This window comes from Onychomys torridus, chromosome X, assembly GCF_903995425.1.
Source record: "Onychomys torridus chromosome X, mOncTor1.1, whole genome shotgun sequence".
Taxonomy (NCBI): Eukaryota; Metazoa; Chordata; class Mammalia; order Rodentia; family Cricetidae; genus Onychomys; species Onychomys torridus.
In genome coordinates this window covers 95,286,826-95,307,791 of record NC_050466.1, presented here as the reverse complement: position 1 = coordinate 95,307,791, position 20,966 = coordinate 95,286,826, and the positions used below count along the sequence as shown (strand labels likewise).

General features: G+C 37.9%; 1 protein-coding gene across 1 annotated transcript; it reads right to left on the bottom strand.

The window, feature by feature from the left end:
- Positions 1–1,119: 1,119 nt before the first annotated feature.
- Positions 1,120–12,266, bottom strand: Lpar4 (lysophosphatidic acid receptor 4). Its single transcript, XM_036175035.1, has 3 exons — positions 12,201–12,266; positions 9,009–9,106; positions 1,120–2,726 (listed from the first exon to the last, which is right to left on the bottom strand). Exon 3 carries the CDS (start codon positions 2,643–2,645, stop codon positions 1,533–1,535), a length of 1,113 nt encoding a protein of 370 aa, XP_036030928.1. The 5' UTR covers positions 2,646–2,726; positions 9,009–9,106; positions 12,201–12,266; the 3' UTR covers positions 1,120–1,532.
- Positions 12,267–20,966: the final 8,700 nt, after the last annotated feature.

Sequence of the window (20,966 nt, the reverse complement as noted above, 5' to 3'; positions counted from 1 at the left end):
AAGGATTGATTCTTCTCCTTTCATAAATTTTAAATGTTTTGATTCACTACCTCTCAGACTTCGTACAGTTTAGCCGTTTCCTAGATGCAGCATCTGACAACTGCAGCCCTTGTTAAATGCTATCGATGCACAGTGTACACCCGAAATTTGGAAGTGCTCCTTTTATTTGTTTTGTAAGGGTTTGTTTTAGAAGGTATGTATTTTTATCTAATTCAATCCTGTCCCAGACACAATTTTAGCAGGTTTCTAATTGAATTATGCTAAAACATTTATTAAAATGGCATAGTGTTTTTAAATTTATGGAACTTCAAAAATAGTAAATCAGTGATGCAAGTGTTAGGAACTATTTTGTAATTTGTTATTTTTTTTTCTTTTTCTAGTTTTTTGAATTTTTTTATTGATGATTTTTCTTTTTGTTTCTTTTATTATATACATTTTTTTTTTCAATATGCTCCCGACCTGAGCACAAATTCAGTAGCACCTTGGCTACAATGTGCTCCAAAATCTAACAGTAAAGAGTATATGTTTCAAAGTTACAGCTATCTAACCTCTACCTAAAAACTAATACAAGCTACAAGAGATCTTGTTGCTATTATTCTGTTAACTTCTCTTTTCAACTTGCTCCCGACCTGGGCACAAATACTGTAGCTCTGTGGCTGTACTGTGTCCCAACATTTAATATGAAGAATAAATATTTTCTACAAGCAAGTCCCCACCCCCACAAAGGATAAGTGGAAGTTTTAAGAAATAATGTAGTGTTGCTTAAAGTTTTTTAAATTGACACTGTAATTTTATGATTTTTTTTCCATTTTTCACCTGCCAGGAACATATGTAGCAGCTTTCACGATTAGCAATTTCATAGGAAAATTCTAGTATTGTTTTAAGAAAGTTTTAAAAGCGGACACTAATTGTGGTTATATATGTGTAAATGTTGTCTATTTTCCAAATTTTCCCACCCGTATTCATTCAAACACTTTATTTCTGTTTTCAAAATCTAGACAAAATTTGCCAATCTTTTTAAATTCAACACATTTTTCTTTCTCAACATATCCTATTAACATTAGGAAAAAATAAGTTCTTTTAGTAAAATAAATTCCGTGATAATTCAAAAAAGGAAAAAAATACCAGTATATATCAGTAGTAACACAAACATTTTTAAATAATCCCTGAATTTGTTCTATATTTATAGGCCCAACCCAATTACCAAAATCATTGGAATGTCTCTTTTTTTAAGTTTTAAAGTAACCCCCACATAATTAAAAGTAAAAAAACAATCACTGGTCATTTATATAATGAAATTTCAACACAACAAAAGAATCTGATGATCTGTTTTAGTTGCTGTAATTAGACTTGACCTATAATTACTGAACAAAACAGAATATGTACAACAAGTGTTCAAACAAATGTATCTGACTGTATTTGGTACATTAATCTATTTTCAGCATCATTAGCTTCAATTTTTTCCTCTTATTTATAGCATAGGAAAAATCATAGGAGACACCATAGCTGAACCTTAAAGACAATTCTCATACCTAGAAAGTGGATTCCAGCATCAATTCACCACCATTATTTGTTGTTTGATCACTAACTTCTTCTTGAATAGCTGGAAGGGAAGGCTTTGGGGTCAGAGGTGTCTCAGTCTTAAACAGGGACTCCATCCTTATATGTGTATTGATATAGAAGGATTTCTGAAAGGATTCAAGGGTGAAGTAATAGATAAAAGGATCAAAGCAACAATTCAGAGTTGCAAGGCACAAGGTAATTGGGTACATTATCTTTGCAAACCTTTCCAATAAGCAATTAGTAATGGCTTGGGAGCGTACCAAGGCATATAAAAAGAGAACAGAGTTGTATGGTACAAAGCATACCACAAAAACTGCCATATGTACTGTGATCATCTTCAACACTTTTTTCTTGTTGGTCCCGATTTGAGACAATGTTGCAGGCTTGCGGAGGGTTCTCAGCACCACAGAAGAGCAAGAAACATTCAATATCAGAGGAATGATGAACCCAACAACTTCAATGAATATGGTGATCTTGGACAGGTATGTCTTCCAAACACGTTTGGAGAAGCCCTCAAAGCAGGTGGTAGTCGCATTGTTGACATTAGTGGTGGAGAACAAAGAGGCTGAAATACCACCACTGAGCACTAGGATCCAGACTCCAGCACACACAATGGCAGAATTCCTCCTGGTCCTAATGGTACGAGATCGGAAGGGATAGACAATGGCTAGGAAACGATCCACACTAATACAGGTGAGGAAGAGCATGCTCCCATAGATGTTGGTGAGGAATGCGGTCCCTGAGATCTTACAGAGGGTGTCACCAAAAGGCCAGTGGCGATTAAAGTTGTAAAAAATTTTGAAAGGTAGGGTACAGACAAAAAGCAAATCAGAGAGGGCCAGATTGGTGATGAAAATAGCAGTCTCACTTCTCATTTTCATGCGGAAGCAGAAGACAAACAGAGAGGCACTGTTGGTTATTAGACCCAGGATGAACACAACACTATAGACAGCACCATTCAGATTATACTTGAAGGAATCATCAACAATGCAAGTATTATTGGCAGTTGCATTGCCCAACCTGGGTCTGAGACTTGAATTTAAATCTTGGAACTGAAAGTCAATAAATCTTCTGTCACCCATGGATTTTTTTTCCCCAGAAAGCCTGCTAGATGCAGGGATTCACCACTCCAAGATTAAGGACCAGTAGAGAACGTTTTCTTCCTATAGGAGACAAGATAGAATGAGTCACTAAATCTGCCTTCCCCGCAAGATTTCTGTGGAATAAAATATATACTGTTCATCCAGGCAAGAAAATATACACATTCTGTTAGACTTGACAAATACTTTTTGATCATATACCACAAGTAAACAATACTAAAAAGGACAATTGCAGAAATGGAAGAGATCACACAATACAATAAACATAGCATTGCAACGAACATGATTAGGGAATATTAATCAGGGGAAAAAAAAATCAAAGAATCCCTGATAGCTAAGATGCTACTAATGTGGAATTTTGTAGGCCCATTTTCAACTTCCAAAATACGTATTTTGTTTGATTCTTATAAGGCCACCATAAGGTAAACTCATGGAATTATCATTTTACAGAATTAGAACCTGAGTCTTAACCAACAGCAGTTACAGAATGTCAGAATTGGAAGAGAATGTGAATAATGTATTAAAAATCAGAAATCACATATTTGATTCCTAAACCATTAACTTCAAGTTACTCAACTTTGTATTGCTTATTCTCCAATACTACTAAAATACCTTGTCTAATTATTAACTCTATTGTATGAGACAGCAGGTAGATGTAAAGCCTCCAGTACACACTCAAAAACTTAATAAACTACTAAAATGATTTATTGGTTCACCTTTTAATTCTAAAACAGAATCTCAGAAGACATGATCTCCCAGTGGATTAAATCTGTTAGCTAAGTTTTTCACTACGTTACCAATACAAAATGGACTCTATGCTTTTTAAAGAGAAGAAGAATATGAAGTTAAGTGGTTAGGGATGGGAATTGGGGGAGGGAAATGAATACGATCAAAATATATTGTATGAAAAAAATTTCAAGATTAAAATAAATAAATTTTTTCACTGTGTCTCATCACATGGCTATTCTGAGAATGAGATTAAAATATCCAACCCATCGTTTCCTCTCTACACTACACAGTTCTCTTTCCATCCATATCCTAAGCCTAGCACATACATGTTCCTTTTCTTCACCCACTGCATGTCCTGTCTGATATATCCATGCATTCATCTGCTAAAATGGCCCTGGTCAGCATCAATTTTTCTCATCAAACACAAATGACAATTGAGTGTGCTGGATCATGCCTATAACCCCAAGCACTTGGAGAGGCCTAGGCTACAGAGTGAGTTCTAGGTCAGATTAGTCTATATATTCTGACTATTCTCAATATCAGACCCTGTCTCAAAAATTCCAGATGGGATGTGAAAGTTGAGGACCTCCAGAACAGCCACCCCATACCTCATCTACAAAAATCTGATTCTGCCATTTAGAGGCTTTTTTCCTATACAGTTTTCATGAGCAGTAGCCATTAACTCAGTTGTCTGTTTAAATATTTAGGCCAACAGGGCTAGAAGATACATGTAGAAATTTTACCAACTTTCTCCTAGGTTAATAGCTACCATTGGCTAGTCTGTCTTCCAAATGTGTCCCATAATACACTGTAGATAAGTAACTATTGAATGATTCTTTTGAGTGGGAATATGAAATGAAAGTGGCCTTTGTTCCCTGACATAGCCAGTAATGGGTTTTCACATGATTAAGTTGTAAAATACAAGCAGCTGTTTTCTGAAGTGATTTCCTTTTCACTCTTCCTTCAAGACACCAAGGAAACAAGTCAACAGACCTCTGTATGTCTTAGAGAAGGGAACAGAAGAGAAATCTGCTAGAAATACAGAGTACTGAAGTCATCTCAATGAGGGTTTGATTTGAGTAAAAAATACTTGAGAAAAAGTCACTCACTCCAGTACCCAAAGGGAGCAATGACTTCCATAATATGGAGTAAAACACACAGGATTATCACTTTAACAGTGTCGGAGTTACAATCAGAACTTCCGATCCTGATTTGTCATTCATTAAGACTTTATGGAGTCATTTACCTAAAATCATATTCTTTCTGGGCCATTTTTCTAGGTCAGCTTTTCCCCCAAAGCAACCTTGATAAACAAAAGCAAAGTTTAGTGGGGACCTTGACCAAGTAAAGTCCAACAGGGACAGTCCAGGTAAGGAATAAATAAAAATAGGCAGGAGAGTCAAAAAGGAGATGAGAAATGAAGTGTCAGAGAAAGACAAAGAGAGGTACAGAAAGAAAGAGGGGAAGAGAAGGTAGGGAAAATGGGACTTTTCCGGGCCATCCACTTTGTATCAAGAATCTTGAGAAGGGTTCCTCTGATCCCATCCTCACTATTTTATATTATCCTTTTCAGATTTCCCAGATGGAAGAATAATTTTCAATTGCTGTATTTAAGGACACTGAAGACAATCAGCTGAAACAGACAGAACCTCAAAAATCTCAATCGATGGGTTCATGGCTACAGACACAAGTTTTTGTTGTTCCTTTTTTTATTTGCACCCATGTTCTTCAATGCAGTAGAAGAAAAATGTGAATGCCAAACTTCTCAATCTCAAGTCATTTCATTTACTATTTTAATACCATTATTATCTATTATTCCAGAAAATTCATTTACAATAAGAACACTATTTACAATGTTTAAAGTTCATTGCTGGAAGAAACCAAGAAGACAGTGAAAGAAATAATTTATTAACACAGTCATATACATTTAAGAATTTATGAGGCTATAAACCACAACATTAAAACCAGACCTCATTCATAATCTCTTGCATCTACCTTATGCAATAAGCACTGATAGCAAGTTTATTTTATTTTGTAAAGGATTTCACATTAGAAGGCTTCTCACCTCTTCCCAGAGTCCCTCCAGTTTCACCTCCTGGTTATATCTATACCCAGAGTGCTGCTAGCTCCCTGGCTATGTCTTATTTTGTACTTTCCTCAATGAGTACTCTGAATAGCTGAGTTTTGTAACCTACTTTCACATTTAGTTTTTTTTTTTTCATGAATACAGTCATTTTATTTTATTCCTTAATTCACAGTATTCTAGATTTAAAAATCACAAATAGTAACTGCATTATATTTATGGAGTGCAACGTGATTTATAAATGAATCAATACATATTTAATATCGTTACAATATAGGGTGATTAAATCAAGTTGATTTATACATCCATCACTGTACTTCAGTTTTATATCCCCCCCAGAACATACACACTATACCTATAACTGTCAGTCTGTAAATGCATGACATTTCTACTCCATTGCTTTGGGTATGCAGAACCTGTGGAAGAGAAAGGACCACAGACAAGAAAGCAGTACAGTCTCCCTCTTAAAGAGAGGGCATGGGGAAACTGCCACCATGGCCCTATTCATAGCTCTCCCTTGCCTGAACACACGCCACCTTTGCTGTCTAGCAGGGAGGGTGTGGCACTGGAAGCAGAGAAGTCTATTTCTGACTCAGACACCAGTTCACTCTGTACCGGCTATACTGTTTTCTCTTTCCTGTATAAACATTATTCCTGAGCCTCACAGCTGAGGCTAGGAAGATTCAACAGTGTTAAGAGTGGTTTGCTGAACTTGTCGGTATCCAGCGTTACCACAAAGTAGCATTATAGAAGTCTGTTCCTCTCAAGCATGACCAGAAATTTCTAACTGGATTTCTTGGTATCTTTAACTTTGTATTGAAAATGTATCCTTCTGCTAATTCCTTGTACCTCAAAAAGGTTTGAAACCTTAACTGCACAATTTACTCAACAGAGAAATCCTATAAGGTGCCCCCACTGAATACCCCACAGAGAGCTCCAGTTTGTAAAACTGAGAACAGTATTCATCTCTTGGGGTGACTGTGAAGAAGAATAAAAAAATATTCAAGAAACAAGGCCTGTTTTCTTTTTTCCTGAATGTCTGACATACTTTCCACTAAATGTACAGGGCAACACTTGAGTATTCAAGGAGGTAAACAAAGAAAAATAGCCTACATGGTTAATGATATCTTTAACTGTGAGCAGCATCAGACTATTGTCTTACAAAGATGTTTATGACCAATTATCCCGAGATAATGGACTAAAAGAGAAATCATTGTTAGATGAACATATTTTCATTGATAGTGGTCAGAAAGGAGGTCAGCTGGAGGTTGATTAAGAAAAAAAACTGAAAGGGGCAGCAAGATAGCTTAGCAGATAAAGGCACTCACCATCAACCTTGACAACCTGAGTTCAATCCCCGGGGCCCCATATGATGGAAGGAAGGAACTGACTCATGACATTCAGATATGCACACGCACGCACGCACGCACGCACGCACGCACGCACGCACGCAGAATAGAGTGTAAAAATTAAAAAAAAAAAAGAAATCTGAGAGTAAAGGCCAACATGAAGAACTGTAAGAGAAGGTAATGGGGGTGAATATAATCAAAATGTTTTATATATTCATGAAAATGTCAGAGAAATTGTTTTGTACAATTAATAGATAATAAAATATTTTATAAAATTTAAAAAACAAAAAAAAATGTATCCATCATTTTTTTTTAACTTTTTGACTACCAGAACCCATTCAGAGTGTTCATAATAATGTCTACACTTTTCTTTTTTTAACTTTTTGATGCCTAATAATAATGGCATATTTGGTATTTGGGGGACCACTTAAGGAAGGAAAGTCACCTTTTTGTCCCCTCTAAGAATTACTAAATATAGGTCGGGCGGTGGTGGCGCAGGCCTTTAATCCCAGTACTCCGGAGGCAGAGCCAGGAGGATCTCCTTGAGTTTGAGGCCAACCTGGGCTACCACGTGAGCTACAGAAAAGGCACAAAGCTACACAGAGAAACCCTATCTCGAAAAACCAAAAAAAAAAAGAATTACTAAATATATAGATCACTTCATAACCTATAAAATTCCAGAAGTTCTATTGAAACAAAAATTTAAAATTCTGACATAAATCTAATACTCTAGAAAGCCATACTTTGTTCCCAGCCAAACACAGTCCAGAGTGCAGTAAACTAAAGCCCTTAAGGCAGAGTATACTCAAATTGTCTTACTTTGCTCCATTTTTAATGAGGTTAGTTCAAGTCAGAGTGCTTATAATCCCTAAAGCATTTGATTTTTCTGCTCTGGTCAAAGCTTATAAAAGCTGATAGAGGGTAAGGTAAAGGCTATTGTGTCCTTGACTAGACATGTAGCAGTGGATCAAAGTTAAAACTACACAAATATAAAAATAGAATTCAAGACTGGTGCAATAGGAACTACATCTATTCTTGCCCTCCTCAAATAAGTGGTTATTAACATATAAAATTCCTGATGGCAACAATGTAGGCCAAGTTACAGGCATAGGTTACACTTCGTTCCAATTGATGTTCCTATGCACTGATTGATTTGGATCCCTATCAATCTTGTATTTTTGATACAATTAATATCTCTTTTTGAATGGCTTATCTATATAGAGCCTGATTTTCACTAATAAAGGCTCTTCTGTACCCCAAGCCAACTCATCTGAACACATCAAGAAATGGCAGAATCAAATTCAATCAGTAACTAAATTCACATATTTTTATTTTTCACCAAAAGAACTAATGTTTCCTACTAACCCTTCACCTGATGGCACAGGCCAAGCCTTAGGTAATTTTGTGGTCTAGTGCTCAATATGATGGGACCAAAGATTGCATCAGAACTACTAAAGCAGAATTTTCCCAATACCTAGTTATAGAGTAAGAAAACTACAGAGAAATTGCACAATCTAATATGATGAAATTGTCTAGAGTCTTAAGACTTGATATCTCATCTCAGTAGAAGCCCCAGACATTTACAGAATGCTATTGGGTGTTCCTAAAAGATATCATTTCCAAATTCTGCAAGACTCATAAATGCCAGCAGGACTCAGCTGGCAACACACAACTCATTAATCAGTTTGAACACAAATTCATTTGCTGTGCTTGGGTATTAGTAATGATCACATAAATAAAAGCATACCTCACATCTATCTATCATCTACCATCTATCTGTTATCTATCATCTACCATCTATGTGTTATCTATCTACCATCTATCTGTCATCTACCATCTATCTGTTATCTATCATCTACCATCTATGTGTTATCTATTTATCATCTATCTGTCATCGATCATCTACCATCTATCTGTTATCTACCATCTACCATCTATGTGTTATCTATCTACCATCTATCTATCATCTACCATCTACCTGTTAATGACAAAGAAGGATTGAGTGAAAGAATCAACATTCATCTTCAACAAAATTGCCTGGATCATAATAAACAACCACAACTCCACTACTTCATTTATTCTGGAACTTTGAATCACATGATCTGTAATAATATAGAAGCATTAGTTACAAAAAGAATTGAAGAATAAAATGAAAAAAGGTTAAATCTGAACAATGGTACTCACATTAGTTCAAATCAAATTCTGGCACCAAATTTTTCTCAGACTTGGACAATCAATGAATTTTCTGAAGGCAGATGATCAAGGATTTTCTTAATTGAGAGCTGTGGAATAGAATGTCACAATACTGTTCCATAAAGAAAGCTTTTCAATAAACTGTATAGCAAGATTACAAGGTAGAAGAAATTATTACATAATATAAAGCAGAGTGTAAAAACCAACTTATTTCCAGATGATATTAAATGTTGATTTCATTGTAACACAATTGATGCTAGCAGTTAATCTCCTAGCCTATCCTTGCTGCAGATATATCTTATTAATGGTATTGACTGAAGCTGAAAATTCATAGGAGTAACTTTAAGTCATTTAAAGATAACTAGTAAAAAAGCATAAAAATAATTCCACTCCCATACATTTAAACAAAAATAAATGAACAAAGATTTCTTTGGCAGCCTAAAGTTATTGGTATGTTTTTGTTGTTGTTGTCTTTCTCCTTTTCCTTTCTTGTCCTCTGACAACTGCTATGATTGGACAAAAGAAAAAGGTAGGAAGGCTGGGATAACAGGTGAGGATTCCATTGCTTTATCTCTAGCCCATCACCTCCATTAAATTTCCTTCCCTCCTGAACTGTATGAGAAAGGCTTCCACTAGGTATTTGCATACTTACTGAAAATCACATGTCTTCATGAAGATTCCTAAATATACCTAACATGGCATATAGATAGAGTGAAAATCACAACTCTGCACAACATGCTCATATAAAACAAGATGGACACCATGATGGAATTCCTACAAGTAGCACCTAGATTTGGATTCTACTCATTGTGTGTAGTACTTGTAGAGCATAATTATCTGCTAGTCCAGACTGATGCTATTCTTAGAGCCCACCCTCTTCTGAACAAAAGCTAGCCTAAAATAAGGCAGACTGCTAAATGGCACAGCAACTCCCTTGAAATGATTTTCTTCATATAAAAAAAAACAAATAAGACTGTTCAACAACTTAAAAGACACACAGATCACCATGTTACTAAAGATAATTGATTTTAATTGCCCTCTAGAGAGCAATATTCTTGAAATGAAATCAGTATTATTTTATTGGTTTACCTTAAAAGAAAACAGACATGTTAGCATTTCTTCCTTTTATGGGCCTTCCTTTTTGATGTGAACTATACATAAGACTCTTATTTGGAATACAAGAAAATTGGGAGGTTAAATACCCAGAGTTTGGATAATTGCTACTGATTCCATATCCCCATCACAAGTAAACTGTGAGATAGTAAGCCAAAGTTACTTTCTGGGCCTCAGTTTCTCTTCACAGTCCATATTTGGCACTGACTGAAAGAAACCTTCAGTTGGGGCCATGGTAGTGCCTGCACAGGCTGTTCCTGTCTGTCAATTCTTTTCACCTGTTTCTGCTTGTCATGACAAAACACACACACACACACACACACACACACACACACAAACACACAAAAAACTAAAAGTCTGTAATAAGAGCCATTAATTTTTATTAATCCTAATGCAATAATTGCTAGGTTTATTTGATTGTCAGAAATACATAGTATTAATTATTGCCAGAAACTTAGAATTACAGAGCAAGGTGACATTTACATCCTAAAGCCTTCCTAATGCCTTCATCTTCCTGATCCTCAGTACTGCCTATTCAACAGGCATATCAACTTTAATTGTAGAGGTCTCCACCCTTTAGTCCTCCTACCTGATCAACTTGCCCATTAAGATATGGGGCTAAGAGCCTACTCTACAGTATAACTCTAGAGAATCAATAAACTTCTTATGCACTGTTCTTATCATTGTTTATCCACTGAAATCCAAGAATCCCAGTGCTAAGTGGCCTTCTACAAAGTTTTGAATTTTCAGTACCAACATTGACAATTAGAGGTTTTTCTCTTCCTCCCTCCAAAAGGCCAAGAACAGTGTATAAGATGACAGACAGACAGACAGACAGAGAATAAAAGGCAGTGACCAAATCACAGCAAGGACAGCAAAGTTCAGTCAGTGCATTTTCTCCCACAAAGGGAATTGAATAGATCAAACCTCGTCTCAGCCTGGCCTGAGTGTTGCCATGAGGCATCTTCCCAGTCTTCTTTTTAACTTAGAGAATATACATTCTGAAAGGCTGCCCTGATTGTTCCCAAAAGCCTTTCATTCACATCTCTGACTGGCAGCAGGAGGTGCTTTAGAATGTAGAAGCCATGAGGCTTATCAGCTGAACTCATCCTTTGCAAGAGTGCAACTTCTCATTTGTGACAAGTAAAGGGGATTTATAACCTATTTTGATGAGACAAGCTGTTGGAATTTTGTTCTGAAAAATAAACATGTGACAAAGCCACTGGATAAGTTCCATTTAAGTTGTTACAAGTTTTATGTTATTTGAGGAAAAAGAAAGATACCATAATTTCATAAAGCAGCAAAATGAATAACACCACCAAGCTTTGCTATAACTAATTATTCAGTTTCTCTGGTCTTTTTCTACACAGAAATCATAATAAATTACATGGCTGTATTCCTCCCAGAACAGAAATTATCTAACATACATTCTACTTAATTAAACAAATCTTTTCACTAAAAACATTTAAAATATTCAGAATATGCAAGAAAAGAATTTTAAAGATGTCACATTGTGCTGCATTTATATGGCAAATAGCAATTAATTTCACTTACAATAGGAAATTCTATTTATGCTCAAGTTAAGTTTTCATTCAAACATGATTCTTCCTTTATGGATAAGTTCATGAATTATTCAATATAGCAAATGTTACATTCTTCATAAATCAATTAAGCATCAAAGCATGTAGTGTATAGTTTTACTAGAAGAAACCTCATCATAATAAAAGCCACGTTAGCTCACAATCTTTTGTAAACCAAAGAAATACAACACTAGCCAAAAGACTTTCTAACTTGTTCTACCCTGTGATTTTCAATCAGCTCTTTAGGACTGTGTTTACATGAAACAACAGTCTGAAAATCCCGTCTCTCTTCCACTGAAACAATATTATTGCCAAAACAATGGAAATTCTTGTTTTTACCATTCAACACGCTGATCCTTGTTCAGTACTTCAGAGCTGAAGTCTAACTTCTTTTCCCAAACACTCAAAGCATCAGTGTTTCGACTGAAGTTTGTTACACCATCCCCCACCCCCAAAACGCCAAAATCAAATCTTTCTCAAAGAGACTTACCCCAAAAAAGATTGTTCTAGATGAGAGAATGTGCTCATGCCTGTGGATAATTAGCTAATAAACATGTAAACGGGCAACTCGCACTTTGGAAGTGCATATTTTTATCCATTAAAAAAAAAAAAAAAAAAAAAAAAAAAAAAAAAACAGGGAAAGGTTAGCCCAGCCCAAAGGAGCAGAGTCTGGGCTGCCGCAGCTCCTTACTGCAAACCGCTCATTCTGAAAATGTGAGCTTATTTACATTTATCTCTTTCCCTTTGTTAAGAACTAGCCCTCTTGAATGCTGTAGCCCGCATGCCTTTAACAAACAGGACACAAGAAAAGGCCCAAAGTCCTTGCTGGAGCCGAGGGCCGCCGGGGAACTCTTGGGGGTCTCAATAGGAAATGCTTTTCATTGGATAAGGAGGCATTATTAGGAGCCGTGATCCCGCCCAATCCCCTGTGCTTCATAGTTCCCTTAGTCACCAATCGCTGGACTGAAGAAGTTTTTCCTTAAAGAGCATTGCCCAGGAAAAGCAGTTTCACAGTCAAGAATTAGTGGCTTAAGTGCCACTTGACAATATAAAAAGTATCTTTCCTGACCAATTAATTCACAGAGAAAGCTTGTGTGCCTGTCTTTGCTGCGGGACCGCTACCCTCTTACAATTCTAATGAGGAGGAGGAGGAGCAAAACTCCAAACTGGGAGGAGCAGCCCGTTTTTGCTCCTACTTGTTTAAAACAATCACAACAATATTAGTAAGAATTAAGAGGAGAGCAAGGAAAAGGCAATGGAAAAGGAAGATGTATGGTTATTACACTATGCATAATTAAATTGCTGTCACTCTGCAAAACAAAATTCAATTCAATACTATAGTCACTTACTTAAGCCAGAAAAATGCCCTCAGACTGTCCTGGTGAAGAGGCACTGGGGTCCCAGAGTTCCAACACTTGCCTTACATGATCCAGCAAAAGCAAAGTCACTTCTCTTAAAGATCTGCCTGACAAGAAGTCTAACTGCCATGAAATTTCCAGAGGTTTACTAAAAGGAAAATAAACAGTACAGATGCAATCTGTTCACAGTGAGCAGTTACCTTCAGTTCTATCCCACATCTCCCCTAGATTGAGCTCTGTACCTTATAGGTGGACTGCCTTGGTCAACCACACTGCTTCCCTTCACCTCACCCAGTTTTCTTTCTGTCCATCCCTCTCCCTGATGTTTGTTGTGGAAACTTATCTGTTTGTCACAGTGATTGCTAGCCTTTTCCCAGCACCCCCCACCATCCTCTCTCCTCTACCTCCACACACTGCCAATATCACCACCAACAGCAACGCCCTACCCTTTCTTAGGAATGAAACGCCTTGGCAGGCATAAATTGCTTCCTTTTTTCTAGGCAGAGCCATGCTCCTAGAGGAATGCTCCTGTGTCTGCTTTATAACGTCAATCCACAAAGTTAAGCTAAATTTCAAATAAAATATGTTCCCTGCTTGTTTATCCTCACTTTCTCTTCAGACCTGTTTTGGGGCTCCCCTTACTAACCACCTAGGCCTGTAACAAGTCATTGTGAAGCTGACACCAGCCTTACAACTTGTAACTGATGCTGAAAATCACTATAGCTTCCCCTCCCACAGTCCTGCTTTCTCTTCCTCTCTGCCTATCTCAGGTTACTTTATTTCTATCTCTTGCTGGCATTGACTACGTCTTCACAACTTGTCTTCTTGTTTACTCTGGGCCTAGACCAACCTTTGATAGTTAAAAATGAAGTCACTCTCTTAGAGAACTTCACACTCTAGCTGAAGGAAAAAGGCATGCAAAGTAGTGAGACACCAAAGAGTTTAAAAAAAAAAAAAAAAAAACCTCTTAAAGTAGTTAGAGGGCAGGTGAGTTCTGCGGTAGGTCAGAGATGGAAAACAAAACTCCAGAGTTAGGGCCCAAGAGCTTCCCAGATAATGTGAGGTTTGAATAGGATCTCATGGATGACCAGAGCTTAAGTAACACAAAAAACAAAAAGGGATAACTTTCCAGGCTGTTTGTGAGAAATGATCAAATGTAGAAAAATGAGGAATGACTGGAGATAAGGAGCCTTGTTGTGAAGAAAAAACGAAAAGTAAGGAGAAGAGCCATTCCGGAAATGTGCTATTGTAGCACTCTGCGCAATGGAGTGATCTAAGCTTTAATCTATTGTGATTCTCGATGTCTCTCTGGAAGACGAGCTCAGTACCATTCCTCCCTTGGGATAAATATTCCTCAGTCTTCCATCTCATCCACCTTCACTTCTCCCTATGGGACACAAGTGTCTTTCTGGTTACTATCCCAAATGACTTCTCAGAAGGTCTTTTACTTATCACACGCTCTCAGAGTATCACTCTCTCTCTCTGTCTAAACTTTGGCTTCAAAGACTCATTTCTATCTCCTAAAATCATTTCTAATTTCTCTCACCATGAACATTTCCAATTCTTGTCCCCTCTGACTGGAATACACTCCTCATCCATAATAGTTCCTGCAAAACTTTAATTCTTTCAGATACTTTCCTAGGATTCATGCTTTCATGGAACTCTTCCTTGATCCCTAGTTAAGGCCATATATCCAATTCTATTCCTGATAGTATTACAGACTTTTTTCACTGTATTTATTATAGACATAATGCCGTATGCTTTATGTGATTTATTTGCATGACACTTTGATATATTGTTGATCTCTCCAAAAATCCAAAGGTCCATATTTGCTTATTTGCAAATTAACATTCACAGAATTCCCTCTTCCTTACCCCTTTTCTCTTGATCAACTAAAGCAACTATTTGATTATTTTTTTTTTAACTTTTCAGCTGAAAACCCATGTTATTTCATACATTTTCAGACTAATCCACATTATGGTGTTGTCTTAGGCCAAACAGCACAGACACATACAGGGGAAAAAAAAGTCCTATTGACAAGAAACTACAACCTAAGCTCTACCATCCCCCTTCCATACTACAAACTGTTGTCTTGCTTGCTTTGGTATTTGAAAGGCAGAAGGGGGAAATGCAAGCTTTTTCAGGATGTTCTCCAAACAGCCTCAGTTTACAGCCACTCAACTTAATCCAAAATATCCTTTAAAACAGGCCTTCATTGAGTTGCTGATGTTTGTGCCACAGGGGGTGAAGGATGAATATGCACCAAAAAAGTGCTTTCCAAAATGATCTGGGAAGTATATCTGTTTTTATGTTTGGGGAAAATGTGTAACTGGGAATTTACACACACCGAATCAAAACAACCAGATGCTTAAGACCTTCACACTCCAAACTGAAATCAATTTTTATTTCTGCTAACAATATCAAAGGACTGAGTGAATTCACCCCAAGTACCAGCAGGTCAACACCATGTTAGTTTCCCTAGAAACAGTACAAATGGAACCAAAGGATTTTTACTATGCCTATGAATTAGAGTCCAACTAGCAGTTTTGGTAACTTTCAAAATCTCCAAAGAAACATAGTGCCTATACAAAACCCTAAGCAGTGTTCTAGGAAAAAGAAGCCAATTAATTACTAACTTTGCATCAGTTAGCTACACAACTTTTCACAAATACCTTGAGACCTTTCAGAAAACAAAGACTTCTATAGGCATTCTTCTTTTGTATATAGTCTTCTTTTGTTTCAATGGGAGGAAGGGATCAAGAGGTCAGATTCCCAACCAGTTCATTTAAGACCCTGCATCTCTGAAAGAACAGGAAAAAGATTTTCAAGCAGCCTCTGGAAGATTTTTGGTTTTTTTAAATCCCATCCTTCCTACTAGGTCACCTTCATCTCTTAGCTGTGTCTCAAACAGATGGGCTTTTCTTCTCCATAACTGAGTATCGTTAATAAGTACCCATTGCTTAGAGGCAAAGTTGGTAGAGAGAGCAATGTAATTTGAATGCTTGATAGAGTCTAGAAATATTTCAAGGTAATAATAATCATGATGATGAAAACAGAAAACATTTCCAGACAAAATTTTAAGAAGTGAATCAGGGTTGGGGATTTAGCTCAGTGGTAGAGCGCTTGCCTAGCAAGCGAAAGGCCCTAGGTTCGATCCTCAGCTCAAAAAAAAAAAAAAAAAGAGAAGTGAATCAATATTCCGTTCCCCAGTGTGCATAACACTCCATGGTGTAAGTACTGTTTTTCCTATTTTATACCTGGGAAAATAAGGTACAAAAAGTTCAAGTAATTTGCTAAGACTCACACAGCTACTAATTTTTCTTTGAATTCTGATCATTTTTACTTAATCATCATACTTGCATTTTCCTTTGATAAAGCATTCAGATCTCTGTCCATACGACCTTGCTCAGAAACAAATATCAGGAATATACCCTTTGTAGTGCAAACTGTTCATTAGCAATTGAGAAATCTCACTACCAGAATGGGTAGCTGAAGAAATTTTCAAGGGTGTTAAAAATAAAAATAAGTTGGTCTGCTTAAGGGGCCACCTGACAATAGGATCAGGATCTATCCCTGGAGCATGAGCTGGCTTTTTGGAGCCCACTACCTATAGTACTGAGTGTACCAGGTTCTGCTGACTCCTCTTGGGAGACCTTACATTTTGGGAAGAGGGATTAGGGAGTGGGTTGTGAGGGAAAGACTGTGGTGGAGCGGAAAGAGGGAAAGGAGGGAGATCTGTGGTTGGTATGTAAAATAAATAAAACATTTCTTAACAAAGAATAAATAAATAAAATAAGAATAAGAACCTTCAGGATCTGTTATGAAGCTGACTTCTTTTAAAACCCAAATATAAGGTTTTTGTACTTTTTATTGATTAAATTTGTTCTTTGATCATTTTACACATGTACATAACACATACTAACACTCTCACCTCCATACTCTTCTATCTAGCTTTTCTACAAAACCCTTTCACACATTCATATGTTTGGTTTTGAAACACACTGAGTTTAACCAGGGCCATCTGAGTTACTATGGGTTTGAGGTATCTGTTGGAGCCTGATAGGCTCAGCAGTGGGTACACAAACAATAACAATGATTATACTTCTCCCATAAACTACCAATAGTCAACAGTTCAACTTTAAAGTGTGGGGGTGCTGTGAGCCACTACCCTCTCCATGACTGATTGTTGACAAAGACTGTCTTGTATGTGCCAATGAAGATAACTGCAGCTGGGTTCTTTATTTTATTTTATAATTTAATTTAATTTTACATATCAGCCATGGGGTCCCCTGTCCTCCCCCCTCCCGTCCCCACCCCCACCTTCCCCCTAGTCCCTCCCCCCCCATTCCCATCTCCTCCAGGGCAAAGACTCCCCTGGGGATTCAGCTCAACCTGGTGGATTCAGTACAGGCAGGTCCAGTCCTCTCCTTCCAGGCTGAGCAAAGTGTCCCTGCATAAGTCCCAGGTTCCAAACAACCAGCTCATGCACTAAGGACAGGTCCAGGTGCCACTGCCAGAGTGCCTCCCAAACAGTTCAAGCTATTCAATTGTCTCACTTATCCAGAGGGCCTGATCCAGTTGGGGGCTCCTCAGCTATTGGTTCATAGTTCATGTGTTTCCATTAGTTTGGCTATTTGTCCCTGTGCTTTTTCCAATCTTGGTCTCAACAGTTCTACCTCATACAATCCCTCCTCTTTCTTGACAATTGGACTCCTGGAGCTCCACCTGGGGCCTGGCCAAGGATCTCTGCATCCACTTCCATCAGTTATTGGATGAGATTTCAAGCACAAAAGTTAGGGTGTTTGGCCATCTGATCACCAGAGTAGGTCAGTTCAGGCTTTCTCTCTACCATTGCCAGTAGTCTACAGTGGAAGTATCTTTGTGGATTTCTGGGGACCTCTCTAGCACTTTGCTTCTTCTATTCTCATGTGGTCTTCATTTATCATGGTCTCTTATTCCTTGTTCTCGCTCCCTGTTCTTGATTCAGCTGGGATCCCTGCTCCCCTAATCTCTCTTTCCCTCGAATCTTGCCCTTCATTACCCCCACTCATGTCCAGGTTGTTCATTTAGATCTCATCCATTTCTCTGTCATTGGGCGATCCCTGGGTTTTCTAGGTATCCTCCCTGGAGTTATAAGTAGCAGTCTAGTCATTTTTGTTTTACATCTAGTATCCTCCTATGAGTGAGTACATACCGTGTTTGTCCTTCTGAGTCTGGGTTACCTCACTCAGCATGATTTTTTCTAGATCCATCCATTTGCCTGCAAACCTCATAATGTCATTGTTTTTCTCTGCTGAGTAGTAAGTACTCCATTATGTATATGTACCACATTTTCTTAATCCATTCTTCAGTTGAAGGGCATCTAGGTTGTTTCCAGGTTCTGACTATTACAATCAATGCTGATATGAACATAGCTGAGCAAATGCCCTTGTGGTATGATTGACCATTCCTTGGGTATATGCCCAAGAGTGCTATAGCTGGGTCTTGGGGGAGAAGGATTCCCAATGTTCTAAGGAAGTGCCATATTGATTTCCAAAGTGGCTGTACAAGCTTGCATTCCCACCAACAGTGGAGGAGAGTTCTCCTTGCTCCACATCCTCTCCCGCATAAGCTGTCTTCTGTGTTTTTGATCTTAGCCATTCTGATGGGTGTAAGGTGGTATCTCAGAGTCATTTTGATTTGCATTTCCCTGATAATTAGGGATAATGAGCAATTCCTTAAATGTCTTTCAGCCATTTGAGCTTCCTCTTTTGAGAATTCTCCGTTTAGCTTTATAGCCCATTTCTTAATTGGACTGTTGGGCATTTTGATGTCTAATTTCTTGAGTTCTTTATGTATTCTGGATATCAGCCCTCTGTCAGATGTGGAGTTGGTGAAGACCTTTTCCCATTCTGTAGGCTGTCTCTTTGTCTTGATGACCATGTCCTTTGCTCTACAAAAGCTTCTCAGTTTCCACAGGTCCCATTGATTGATTGTTTCTCTCAGTGTCTGTGCTACTGGTGTTATATTTAGGAAGTGATCTCCTATGCCAATGTGTTCAAGACTACTTCCTACTTTCTCTTCTATCAGGTTCAGAGTAACTGGATTTACGTTGAGGTCAACTGCAGTTGTTTTGAGTTCACAACTGCAATGGTTGTCTTGAGTCTAGAGAATGGCATTTTACAGCCCTTTACCCTGTCTTCTGACTCCTGCACACTGCTTATTTACAGCTAAATGTGGTATTGTGTTCCCAATTGTGCAGGCTAATAAACTTATCTGGCGTCAGAGAACAGGACAGCCACAATATTAAACATGAAGATAGGCAATGGTAGCACATGCCTTTAATCCTAGCATTCCAGAGACAGAAATACCTCTGGATCTCTGAGTTCAAGGCCACATTAGAAAAAGCCAGGCATGTGACACATGCCTTTAATCCCAGAAATCCAGCCTTTAATCCCAGGGAGTAACGGCAGAAAGTAGAAAGATATATAAGGCATGAAGAGCAGAAAACTAGAAGCATTTGGTTGGTTCAGCATTTTGGCTGGTTAAGCTTTTAGGCTTTGGAGCAACACAGTTCAGCTGAGAGCCAATGGGATGAGGACACAGAAGCTTGCAGTCAGAGGAAACAAGACCTGTTGAGGAACTGGCGAGATGAGGTAGCTGTGGCTTGTTTTACTTGTCTGATCTTCCAGCATTCATCCCAGTAACTGGCCTCAGATTTGATCTTATTAATAAGACCATCTAAAATTCCTGCTACAGCTAAACCATCAAAAGTCATTGATTCTCAGCATCTTGGACAGCCATGAGTCATGGCATTCACAGCCATTCAATATAAAGAGGGGCTTTTCTGATTAAGGCTCAAAGTAGCCTTTATCTATTTTATATATATATATATATATATAATAGATAGATAGATAGATAGATAGAGAGAGAGAGAGAGAGAGAGAGAGAGAGAAGGCAGTTTGATGCTATTTCAGTTTAGTTAAATAATGGTAATAAGTTCCTCAGACATGGCTTGTTAACCAGACTTACACTGAAAGGCATGGGTTTGTAGTGGTATTTGTTCCACCTGAGTCCTTGGGCTATATGGAAGTGGTGCTTCTTACCTCTTGTGTGTGACTTCTTAGAAGAGAGGAGAAAGGAGTCACGTGATTCCTCCTCCTCCTCCTCCTCCTCCTCCTCCTCCTCCTTCTTCTTCTTCTTCTTCTTCTTCTTCTTCTTCTTTTAATCCTGGTGTGATTGAACACCAGATGGCCTGGGAATTGAACCTGAGTCCTCTGGAACATCAGTCAGTGCTCTTAAACACTGAGCCATCTTGCTCATTAAAAAGAAAAAAGGAAAAAAAAAAAAGAAAGAAAGAAGGAACCACGTGATCCCTCTTTCCTCTCTACCTCTTTTTTAAGAGGTCAAGTATGAAGGTAAGAAACACCGCCTCCTTCTGGTCATATAGCCCAAGGTCTTAGGCAGAGCAAATACCACTACATGGGTTCTTTTCCATGGAGCAGGCCTCAAATCCAATCTGAAAGCAATTGGGCACTCTTACAACATTTGTACCATCTTGCCTGTCCAGTGGGTTGGGTTTTTGATTCACAGCGTTCCGAACTGGATAAAACCAATGATGCTTTTTCCCCTCCAGTCACAGACTGACTTTTTTTTTTTAAGCTGAGGATCGAACCCAGGGCCTTGTGCTTGCTAGGCAAGCGCTCTACCACTGAGATAAATCCCCAACCCCACAGATTGATTTTTAAAGATAGTAGTGAAGAGTGGGGTGGGGGAGATGGGTGTTTGTGAGGAAAAGCTGGAGGATTACCTAACATAACAATGCTATTGAATAGGTTTACCAATCAAAACTCAAGTAATCTAAAATTATGTTTAGTAAAAATATGAGGTAGATTTGAGTATAAGCTATATATTGGAAA